This window comes from Hyperolius riggenbachi, chromosome 5 (genome assembly GCF_040937935.1).
Source record: "Hyperolius riggenbachi isolate aHypRig1 chromosome 5, aHypRig1.pri, whole genome shotgun sequence".
Lineage (NCBI taxonomy): Eukaryota > Metazoa > Chordata > Amphibia > Anura > Hyperoliidae > Hyperolius > Hyperolius riggenbachi.
The window spans coordinates 90,136,109-90,148,162 of record NC_090650.1 but is presented as its reverse complement, the minus strand read 5'-3'; the positions used below and the strand labels follow the sequence as shown (position 1 = coordinate 90,148,162).

The 12,054-nt window shown below is 43.3% G+C and overlaps 1 protein-coding gene across 2 annotated transcripts in view; it reads right to left on the bottom strand.

Annotated features, from left to right (window-relative positions):
- The window catches only part of TMEM196 (transmembrane protein 196), a 112,375-nt gene extending 109,981 nt beyond the window's left edge, over positions 1-2,394 (bottom strand). Inside the window, exon 1 of one of the 2 annotated variants that reach the window (XM_068235989.1) lies at positions 1,661-2,394. In XM_068235989.1, the coding sequence (XP_068092090.1) occupies positions 1,661-1,813 (153 nt within the window). In that variant the 5' untranslated portion in view covers positions 1,814-2,394. Of the gene's footprint in view, positions 1-1,642 lie in introns of both variants that reach the window. The other variant, XM_068235987.1, reaches the window with a different exon arrangement.
- Between the last annotated feature and the right edge of the window lie 9,660 nt (positions 2,395-12,054).

Genomic DNA, 12,054 nt, shown 5'->3' with positions numbered 1-12,054 from the left:
TGAGGGGAGTGGGGAGAAACTGAGATTAACTGGAGCAGAGGCAGAGCTGCTGCACAAACCTCTGCCTCAACCAGGAAGCGAAGGCAGAATTTTGCCCCAGGGATTTTGCAGGGATAAATACCTCGTTCTGCTGCGGGAATGTGGCGAATCAGCTTTGATCTTAATGCATAACATAACTGGGCAATAAAAAGAGGTAATTTATTTGGCTTCAGACTCTCTTTAATGCCTCCTAATACTTGTTATGAAGTAAAATGTACTTTGCGTCTTATGGTCTAAGTCAGGCATGGGCAAACTCGGCCCTCCAGCTGTTACGGAACTACAAGTCCCACAATGCATTTGCCTTTATGAGTCCTGACTGTGGCTGTCAGACTCCTGCAATGCATTGTGGGACTTGCAGTTCCTTAACAGCTGGAGGGCCAAGTTTGCTCATGCCTGGTCTAAGTCGTAGTCTGAATACATTGTCTGACAGCTTACCAGGGAGAACAAGTTCCCTTATGTTATCTTATTTTTGTCAGATGAGGCTTCTAGAACTAAAACGGCTGTTTTTTATATTCACGTATGACCTGAAGGAGCCAACAGCAGGTTGCGTGGCATTGGCTATAGCTGCATTATTCAGCCTTGTTGTATTTTGCAGATGGATAGGGAAGCATACATAGACTAACAGCTAGGGGAGTCTATAATACACACAGATGGAACTTCTGATGTACGGTATGTGACATCATCATAAACTGTGTACAAAGATAAAAACACACTCGGCCAATCAATGCTTAAAGCGGACCTGAACTCAAAACTTCCTCTCAGCTGTAAAAGATAAGCAAAACATAATAACGTTTAAAGAAAAATACTTCTGTGTTACAGCTGATACAAATCCTGCAATACATCTGCAGTGTGTCTACTTCCTGCTTTCATGGAAGCAGACATAATGTTAACATCCTGTGTTCACACATTAGCTGCTCTGCCATGGCAGAGAAGATTCCTGAGCTGACACAGCTCAAATTACAGTGGTGATTAGTCACAGATGCGGGGGAATTAGACAGGCTAAACTATAAATACATACAGGGTGCATTTCTATATGTTTTCCTTCTATCTAGCAGTGGCTGGATGGTGTACTGGTTAAGGGCTCTGCCTCTGACACAGGAGACCTGGGTTCGAATCTCGGCTCTGCCTGTTCAGTAAGTCAGTAATTCAGTAAGGAGTTCATTGGGCAAGACTCCCTAACACTGCTACTGCCTACTGAGTGCGCTCTAGTGGCTGCCTCGCAAGCGCTTTGAGTCCGACAGGAGAAAGGCGCTATACAAATACTGCCATTATCCTGTGGGAGAGTTCAGGTCCACTTTTTAAAGAAGACTTTGTACTTGGCAATGAGATTTTACATGTCGCTCTGGATGCAGAAGAGTTAACAGGTGGAGCAGGAATTTTCTGACATCCAGGTCGCCTAGAGAATGAACGTTACTAACTTGGGGATGACACCCACACATGGAGTACCTGATAATATTAAAGCAAGTTATCTGTTGCCACGACATCGCTTAGAAGCATTCCGATGACACAGGCTAGGTTCAAGAATGATCATTTGAAAACATGAGTCATGACTAACCTAAATCACAAATGTATAGAAATAAAGGTAGTGAAATGGCTAACGTACACACGCCCCGCTCCATACCGGAGAAGAGTCTCCCAGCTGTGGTGGTGGCTCCGTCCTGCTCCTGACTTTGACGAATGTGACAGTCCCCACAACCACGCTGGACAAGCCCAGTCCTATCTCCAGCACAGAGAGCACCAGGAGGCTTCCAATGATCTGGCTGCTGGTACACATACTTCTCCGGTCATCATTCCTTCCAGATCCAGGAGGAAAACCAAAGCCTCAACCCTCTTGCTCCTCAGACCTTCTTCTTGCGTTTCCCTGCTCTGCTACTTTCCAAACTTTTCTTGTCTCTCATATTTGAATCATGACTTGTAGCAAAAATATCCTCATCAGGGCTGGATATTCGAAGAGAGAGATGTCAAGAAAGATAGAAGAGGGGAAGCATAGGTGAGACAACGTCAGCGCAGCCAGAGGGTCCTTCTGCTGGCGAGCTGTGTAGGCGCTGTCCAAAGTGCTGAAAGATTCCAATCCACTGTGCTGGTTCTTAGGCAAGCGTCCATTCAATTGACTTCGTTAAAGAGCCTGGCGGCTACACTTTATCTCCCATAAATGAAAGCATAGGCTGGGGACTGAGGCTCATTCCTATTTGCTCTTCTGTGTCAGAGTTGCAGGCAGTTTATATGTGCCAGGCAGGGAGGGCTATTCCATTAGGCAAGATTAGGCATTGCCTAGAGCCTGTATAAAGAGGTGGGCGGCTCCACAGTAGCTCACTAATATGAAGAGCTACGGCCAATTTAAAGAGCTGTTCGTTGCTTAGCTCTTGCAATTGTAAAGGCTCTGTCTTCCTAACAGCAGGGGAGGCAGGAGATTTATCACCTCTGCCGTTATCTGACAGGCACGCTGTGCAGGAAGGATACTGTGCGCTGTCTGAGCATCTACAAAGTGCCGGGTCCTCCATGCAGACCTAACAGCCTGATTAATGCATACTCCAGGCAGCTGAGAGACGGGGGACGCACACGATGTATTTAATGTGTTCCCTGAGTATTGATCACCGAAGCACATGGGCTGCAACTGATGACACAGCACATGCATTGAGGAAACGAGGGGTGTATAGGGGCTTTGTAATGCAGATCATACAGATCAAGAGTTTTATTATACATGCTTAAAACTCCTCTGATTTTTCCAAAGACGGAATATTTTAGGAGAGGTAAAACCGTAAAAGTCAGGTGTTTTGCATGAATGGCGAAGAAAGAAGGAAACCAATATTTTCAATGTGTAATTGAGAAGATTGAAAACAAAATTGATGCAAGGGGTCAGAGATGGAATGAGAGTAAGAGCTGTCCACTTATCTTCAACTACATAAACACTTATATTTGGTTCACCCCGAGTTACAGCTGCATGAGACAATGTTGCTGTTTAGGTTTAGCTAATGTTGGGTGATTGGATTCAGTGTTGAGGGTAAGTAAGTATAAATTAGGATTATTAATTTTGGACATGTGAATATATTTAGATGATAGGGTAACAGGGAGGTATCAAAAGCATAACTCCTGAGTCCTGGTGGAGTATTGGCTGCAGCAGGGGGGACCAGGGCTGGGGGGGGGGGGGGGGGAGTTTTGGTTGCACTTTTTATGGGTGGAGGAAGACGTGGCTACATTTTTATGTTAAAGGATCACGGCAGCCACATCTGTTTTATGTCAGATGGGCACCTGGAGGTCAGCATTAGGTGTTAGGGGTCAAGGTTGGGCATCAGGAAGAAGTGATTTTTTTTTGAGAAGGAGTTTTGGATTAGGCAGTAGGAAGGGGATAAAGTTTAAAGTGGACCGGAACTCTTGCACAGGATAGAAGGGAAACAGAGAAATGCACCCTGCCCTGTATGAGAGTTTAGCCTGTCTAATTCCCCCTCATTTGTGTCTGATCACTAGTTGTAATTTAATATATCCCCTGTGTCACCTGACTGCCATGGCAGATAAGCTCATTTGAATGCACAGGGCGGGCCGGGGCTCCAGCCTCAGGGTGCAGTGTAGATGGGGGTGCACAACTCACTCAGCTATCATTCCTCTATTGTGTTTGAAGCAAAGAGAAATAAGAAAACGGGATACATGGAAGTGACTGCAAAAGAGATAACTAGAGATTATGGTGTTGGGGCCCTGGGATGCCTCTTAGTCTAATAGCAATCAGTGTGTGATTGCTGGGGTGGGAGCGATGGAGCGGCGCACTTTGGTGTCTCAGCCTTGGGTGCTGGAGGACCTTGTCTTGACTCTGTGCACAGGATTTTAACAATATGTCTGCTTCCATGAAAGCAGGAAGTAGAAACAGTGCAGATTAATTTTAGGATTTGTATCAGCTGTAACAAAGAAATGTTTTTCTTTAAAGGTTATTATGCTGTTGCGTATTTCTTAGAGCAGAGAGGAAGTTCTGAGTTCAGGTCCGGTTTAATGGAAGGTTAGAATTAGATATCAGAAAGGGGTTAACAAGAAGGTGGTAGCTCAGGATAAGGCATTCAGAAGAGGTTAATGATAGGTGGATACGGTTAGTTCATTATGAGTTCCTGTGTTTGCTTAGAAATACAATAACTAAAGATTTACTCAAATTGAAGATCTCCCGTCTGCCTTTCCAGGGGTTGCTTTTGCTGCAATCTAGGTTTGTGGGTACCCTCAATTCTTGACACCTTATTTTTCCATTATTTTTATACAGAATACACTGTGTTTTCTTGCTTGTGACAGTTTTTTCTTTTTCCACATGTAGTAGTAGTAGGTTCCTACAAGTACAAACCTCTCAGGAGGACACCTAGCCCTAACTTCCCTAACAGCTAATCAAACATATCAACACTGTTAAAACTAGTTTCCTTATTCAAGCTAGAAAATTACAGAAGGAGAACAAGAAACATACATGGAGAAAAAAGATGAAAATCAAATGTAAATTATGATGCAGTAATTTAATAAAATTAGACATATGTGTTTCATACAATCAAAATATTTTGCTTAAAGCAGAACTGAATATTTCTGAAAAACAAACGGTTCACTTACCTGGAGCTTCTCCAAGCCCCCTGCCGCTGTCCTGTCCCGTGTGGATCCTGCACAATCCTCCGTTTTGCCGCGGCTAGCAAGTTTAGTTATCGTTGACTTGTAAGTTGACGGCAACTGCGCCTGCGTGCCCCGGGCTGCGCGTAGCTTCCTTCACATTCCAACCCGCTATAGCGTCCTTCGCATGGGCCAGGGTGCGCAGGCGCAGTTGCTGTCGACTTGCTAGTCGACGGTATTAAAACTTTCTGATGGCTGGAGAAAGGAGAATCGTGCAGGACCAGCGTGGGACAATATTTAGCAATATTCAGTTCCGCTTTAAAAAGGAGAAGAAGTCTTAACTGAGTAAGGCTACATTCACAGTAGGGCATTGCACTGCATATCCTACAACGGTAAACAATTATACTGGGCTTGTCCAATTCACTTTTTCTCTGAAGGTGCATACACACGCAATACTGTACCAAACGACAGGTCCATCAGACCCTCCCGCTGGGCGGGCGTTCTGCCGACAGTATGACGCGTGTATCAACTTATACAATTGAGCTAAAAGGGGCTATAATCATTATGGCTCAAACCCTATTCCTGATGGAATACAAGTAAATGGGGAGGTAGAGGTCATTAGACCTGCTTTATAAATTCCACACAAACAATCAAAAGAGGCAAGGCAACCTCCACTTAGCTTATGGTAAAGATAATGAAGTTCATAACGCTGAATACATTTGTAACAAAATCTTTATTTTACCAACAACCACTGGCTAAAAACAATTAAAACCACAATAGGGCGTGTCTCCCCCAGGTTCCAATGATCCCAAATATATAAGTATTGGTGGTGGTAAGTGCCGTGAAAATATATATGTACGTCTGTCCACTATTTGACCAATGTAATGTGGTGTCACCCCATAGATTCTGTAGGCATGCAGACCAATGTGCATGCAAACAGGCTTGTAAGCAAGTGGTGTGGCACTGGTCAAATAGTGTACATGTATCTATCAATATATCAACTCAGCCTAAACCTAAACCTGGCAGTTCACAGTGACTCAATATAAATTGAATACTGCACCACAAGTCTCGCAGACACGCATATCAATATGCCCGTATGCTACATAGGTAGGTGGTGTAGTATTGAGTCAGTGGAACAACCATACATTTTTAGGTAGCTTGCAATTGATTCATTTAGTATCCAGTGTTACACCCAGATCCAGCAGACATGCATAAACATATGCATTAACGCATATTTTAGTCATTGGTGTAGCACTTAACCTCCTTAGCGGCAACCCCGTGCTGGACACGGGGTAAGCCGCCGGAGGGTGCCGCTCAGGCCCTGCTGGGCCGATTTTCATAATTTTTTTTTTGCTGGAAGCAGCTAGCACTTTGCTAGCTGCGCCAGCACTCTGATCGCCACCGGCCCCCGCCCAATCGCCGCTATCTGATGCGGCGCGCGACCCCCCCCCCCCAGACCCCATGCGCTGCCTGGCCAATCAGTGCCAGGCAGCGCCGAGGGGTGGTTCGGGACTCCCAATGACGTCGCTGACGTCAGTGACGTCATCCCACCCGTCGCCATGGCCGCAGGCGGAGGCTCGCTACATGATTTAAAAAATAAAAAAAAAAAATGCTGCGCTGCCCCCTGGTGGAATTTTTCATACCGCCAGGGGGGTTAATCAATCAAGCACCCACAAACAGGTCAGAAAGTAATTCTTAAAATTGGTAAATACTGTACATACAATTGGCAAAAATAGCAAGCCCATTAAAGTGCATTAACATCAAAGTGACCGTGCAAAACATATGCAAAAGGCATACAATCAAGTGCATATTCGAATAGAACCATACATTTTACATTCTTATGAACCTCTCTCTTGGGAAACCAAAGATGGCAATACAACCATTTTAATTAGTCTTTATACATACAATACAGTGAGCTGTAACACAATGAAACAAAATAAATGACATGCAACACAATGACTAATTTGGTGTTGTCATTCCAAACCTTGAAAACAACTCATCATTGGTACTGCATGTGATTTTTGCTGTTCAGCAGCCATGAAATCCAATTCTGACCAATATATTGATTGCTTACTGGTCTGTAAGAGTTCACATGAAATGTACAATAATTGTTCATGTGTTACTGCAGCTATGTGGCTGGGGAAAGTTATTGCCATTATCCGAGTGGCTTCATATGACAGACTACTGCCAGTGTCATTGCCCAATGCACAAGGGAAGGGAGGAGTCACAGTGGAGAACATTCTGAAGTCACATTTGACATCTAAAATCATATTTTTCCCTGGGATTTTACTGTATGCCTTTTATTAGCACAGTTGTAATTAGAGAATTATAAATACAATGGGTTCAATTCACAAAAGAATGATACTCTTAACATACTGTATGTACACAGCATATATTAAGATTACCAGGATTTATGCAATTTACATAGTAAGTTTTGCTTAATTGGCTTGAAACATGAAACACCTGTTGCTTGAGTAATGGGCAATGTAAGTAGTAGGGATGAACTCTCAGAATCAGAACAGTTCCGATTTTTGTATTGGAATTCTGTCATACCGTGTAAAATCCCAAAAATCAGAAATTACACTGTTTTGAGTACTGCGTTCCGTTCTCCCGATGAGAAAACTGGCTTGGGAGACAAGGATTTTCAGCAAACATGGTGTTAACGCAATGGCTAGGAAAGTGAAAAGTGGCTAAAGCTCAACACACACCATACAATCTTGGTTGTACAGATTTACCAAATCTATGTAGTATAAGGGCCAACAGATTGAAAATACCTTGATTGATTGATTGAATAAGCTCTTATACTACATGAAAGTGGTAAGATTGAACAACCAAGATTGTATGGTGTGTGTTGAGCCTAACGGTGATGTCAACAGAATTGCCACAGAAAATTCCCTGAACCCTTGAGGCCACACTAAAGTGGCAGAATTAGCATTTTTCCACATCCCCTGCCTTGGCCCCTTGGGCCCCCGATCAATGTGGATTACCATTTTTTCTGCCACTCTAATGTGGCCTAGGGGGACTGGGGATTCCGTTGCAGCCATCTTGTTTCAGAAGCCAATTTTCACTTTCCTAAGCATTGTGTTAAACCTGTGTTTGCTGAAAATTCTAGATTTTGAAGTCAGTTTTCACATTGGCAGAACTATTACCCGCATTGACTTCAATAGAAAATGCCTTCGGAACATGAAAATCGTAACACAAAAGTTTGGTATTTGGCTGCAGAATGCCGAATTTCAATGAAATCGGATTTCGACTGTTCCAATCAACCCTAGTAAGTAGATGTATATACTGAGTTACGAAATTTGCATAGCTACTTCAGTTGTGTAACTGACAAATCTGACTGGTTTTAGACTGTTCCATTCCCTCATGGGGGATTTTCAGTACTTACAAAATGAAAATACTTGAAAAGAATTTACTGTATACCATGATCCCTATTTGCTTGCGCACTATTTGTCAACTGAACTGAGCAACTGCCATTCAGTAAGTGCTTTTGAAAATAAGCAAAACCCTGAGAATCCCCCATGGTTCAAAACCAATCAGATTTTCCAGATTTTTACTAACTATTGTAAGTGACCATGGCATAGGAATAAAGTACTTTATAGTGCATTTTACTCTGGAACAAATGTACTGCACACCTTATATATATATATTTAAGTTTTTTTTTTTTTTCTTTAAACTGTGGAAGTAGCCCTATAAGTGATCCCTGCACTTGCACTGTAAATGGGGAAACAATGATCTCGTTATTAGTGATGAACTTAACTAAGGGCCTGTTTCCACTAGCATGGAAAGCGGGCCGAATCCGCAGAGTTTCCCCGTAGGCAAATCGCGCGAGGAAACTCTGCCATAGGACACAATGGCACCGCCGGCGAAATCGCTTACCTTAGCGATTTGGCCGACATTGCCATCAGTTTCCATACAGGAGGCTGCGAATCCCATAGCCGTGAATTGCACGGCTTATGGGATGCGTCAGCGTTCCCGCAGACCAGGACGTGCCGCCACGTGTCTCGCAGCCGCGCACGGCACTAGTGGAAACGGGCCCTTAATGTAGACCAAGGGTTACTCCTCTGGGACACCCGATTGTTTTGGCAGTGGTGATCTTGAGGTGAAGGATGGATAAATATGTATCTTTTTAGTTATTTGATTGAAAGTGATACATTTAAGAACATAAGAATTGACCTGAATTTATTTCAATATGTGTGTGCTATTAAAGATAAACCGTGACCAAGAATTGAACTTCATCCCAATCAGTAGCTGATACCCACTTTCTCATGAGAAATCTTTTCCTTTTCTCAAACGGATCATCAGGGGGTTCTGTATGGCTGATGTTGTAGTGAAACCCCTCCCACAGCGTGATGTCAGGACCATGGTCCTGACAGTTTCCTGTCTGTTAACCTTGTTGCATTGTGGGAAATAACAGCTATGTACAGCTGGGTCCAAAAGCAAGCAGCATCTCCTTCCACTGACATCACCTGCCAGCAGTAAAAAATGTCACCATGTGATAAATGTCAGAATGTAAATCAGGGAGAGGAAAGATTTTACAATGGGCAAACACTGATTAAATCATTTATACATAATTATTGTATTAAATAACATTATTTTTACTGGAGTTCCTCTTTAAGTGTTAAAGGTGTGAAACCCTTGCCTGGGTCATACCTGAATACAACAAGAATTTCTAAGGCCCTTTGCACAGTAGCATTGAAAATCTGCGTTGCGAGGCCACAAAAACAATGCGAGTCAACGGAGCCTTGCACAGTTAATGGGGTGTGATGTGGTGCGGCAGAAGCTTCCGATCCGGTGCAAGGGCTGCAGTGTGTTACCGCATGCACCACGGAGCATGCTGTAATGCAAGTCAATGGGCGATGCAGGTAGCGTACACGATGGAGTGCCGTGAGGCAAGCTTGCTCAGACCGATGAAAATCCCAGTGATGTATTTCCTGTCCAGCAGGAAGTACGTCACTGAGCAGGGGACATGCCTATGCATATGACCCTGTTGCCGCACCCTGCCGCAGGGTCAAATGAGTGATGTGTTTTGTGATGCGGCAGGAGCACCCAGTGGCGTAGCTGTGGGCCCCAATGCAAGTTTTGCATTGGGGCTCCCCAAGCACTCCATGCATAACAATTGATTTGGCGCACCAAAACCAAACAAGGACAACCATAATGTCAGTGGTGCAAGAACAGTGTGTTAACGATCACTACTATTCAAAACACCTATAGAAGTGATTATTATCAGCACAGGACCAATAAAGAGCTAATACTGTGATTGAGGTCTGGCCCAAGGGCCCCAATGCGGTCGCAACCTCTGCAGTCCCTGGGAGCACCGCAGCACAAATGCACACGTTGGTGTACACCGGCCTTAAAGAGAATCTGTATTGTTAAAATCGCTCAAAAGTAAACATACCAGTGCGTTAGGGGACATCTCCTATTACCCTCTGTCACAATTTCGCCGCTCCTCGCCGCATTAAAAGTGGTTAAAAACAGTTTTAAAAAGTTTGTTTGTAAACAAACAAAATGGCCACCAAAACAGGAAGTCGGTCGATGTACAGTATGTCCACACATAGAAAATACATCCATACATAAGCAGGCTGTATACAGCATTCCTTTTGAATCTCAAGAGATCATTTGTGTGTTTCTTTCCCCCATGCACTGAAGTTTCAGGCTGCTCTTTTCTTCTTGCAAACAGCTTTGCCCTTGTTTGTAATTCCTCAGTATGTGAAAGCCCAGCCAGCTCAGAGGACGATTTATCCAGCTGATTAGAGCAGCTTCTCTCTTCTCTCTTATCTAAATAACACACAGGCAGTGTGCATAGAGGGGCCAGGAAGGGGGAGTTCATAGCAGAACCACAACACTGAAGAACTTGGCAGCCTTCCAGACACAGGCCGACAAGTCTGACAGGGGAAAGATACATTGATTTATTACAGAGACTGTGATAGTGCAAAGTGCTGCAGTAAGCCAGAACACATTAGAATAGCTTTTGGAACATGTAGGATGATAAAAAACAGGATGCAATTTTTGTTACGGAGTCTCTTTAAAGGTTAGAAAATTCATTTTAAATAGATTCAGTCCAGATTTGCTGGATCATGCATGTTGTCCAGTTCTGCAATGTTCTCCAGCTGATGTACGCTAAATCATTCCTATTGCTTCCCAAATAATGTATGTAACATGTAGACATGAATGAACAGAATTAACAGAGTACCCAGACAGCTCATGGTGACCCAGATCCACTAGGAGCATATAAGGAGCTAAAAGAGAACAAAAAAGCCTGAAACACCTATTCCCGGTATAGCTGTGACGATCGTCTCGGCACCAGCGCTATTTGGCTGATTTGGGCGCCCAGAGTTTCAGCATGGCGCCGCACAAATCAGTGTGAAACAAAGTTAATTCTTTTGTAATAGCTGGTGCCCAAATTACATGTGTGCCTCCCCCCCCCCCCCCTCTTCATTTCTAAAATTCAGGGGGGAGCAGGGGGAGCCATCTTTCGGCTTCACCCTGCGTTGAAAACACGCACACCAATAATGAATGCACATGAAAAGCCAACTTACTAAAAAAGCAATGCTAAATATAATTTTGCATTAATTATTTTTAGCTAGAAATGAATTAAGTTACTCAATTTCACTCTGTAATATATTTTGTGAAAACTAGAAAATTATATGAAAAAACAGTGCTGGAGATAGGCCGGTTTAATTAGCTATTCAAACTCAAGTGTCTGCTTACATGTAACTATCCAATCAGAAATTTGTTATAATTCAGAATAGTTTAGAAACAGTTCAGAAAAATCTAATTCCACCAAGGTTCAACTCCACCAAGGCATCCAAATGAACAGGTGTATGATACCAATGTACACCTTTAGGCAGAGCTGGATCATCCACAAGGCAATCGTAAGCAGCTGCCTAGGGCCTGGAGAGAGTCTAGGGGCCTGGTGGATGCTAGTCCCGGCCCCCACCAAATCTTACTAAGAAAAAGCCAGGTGACCATCAGTGGTGGGCAAATACTGCTGTCTTGCTTAGTGCCCCATCTCATCTTAATCCATTTCTGCCTTCAGCACAAGTCTAGGAAGCATTACTCTAATAAAATTACAGTGGCCCTGCATCAAAAGAAGCCACTAGTTATGAAATATTAAATATTGCCTTTGTGGAGTTTTCTTTGAAGTTAATACTTTCCCTGTTGGGCCGTGCTTGTCCCATGGCTCTATTGCTTACTGAGCCAGTAGAATAGAAAAAATATAAGGCTAGTGTGGTCACATGTCCTACTTTCCATGCTTCGCTTCTACATCATGAGACAATAGAGACAGCATAATAACCAGAGAAAAATCAGCAATGACAACAAGCTACTGTTAAAGGGGAACTATTGCGAAAATCGTAGAATTTTACATAATTGTAAACACTTACAAATACAATGTACATTTCTCCCCGAGTAAAATGAGTCATAAATGACTTACTGTCACTTACAGTAGGT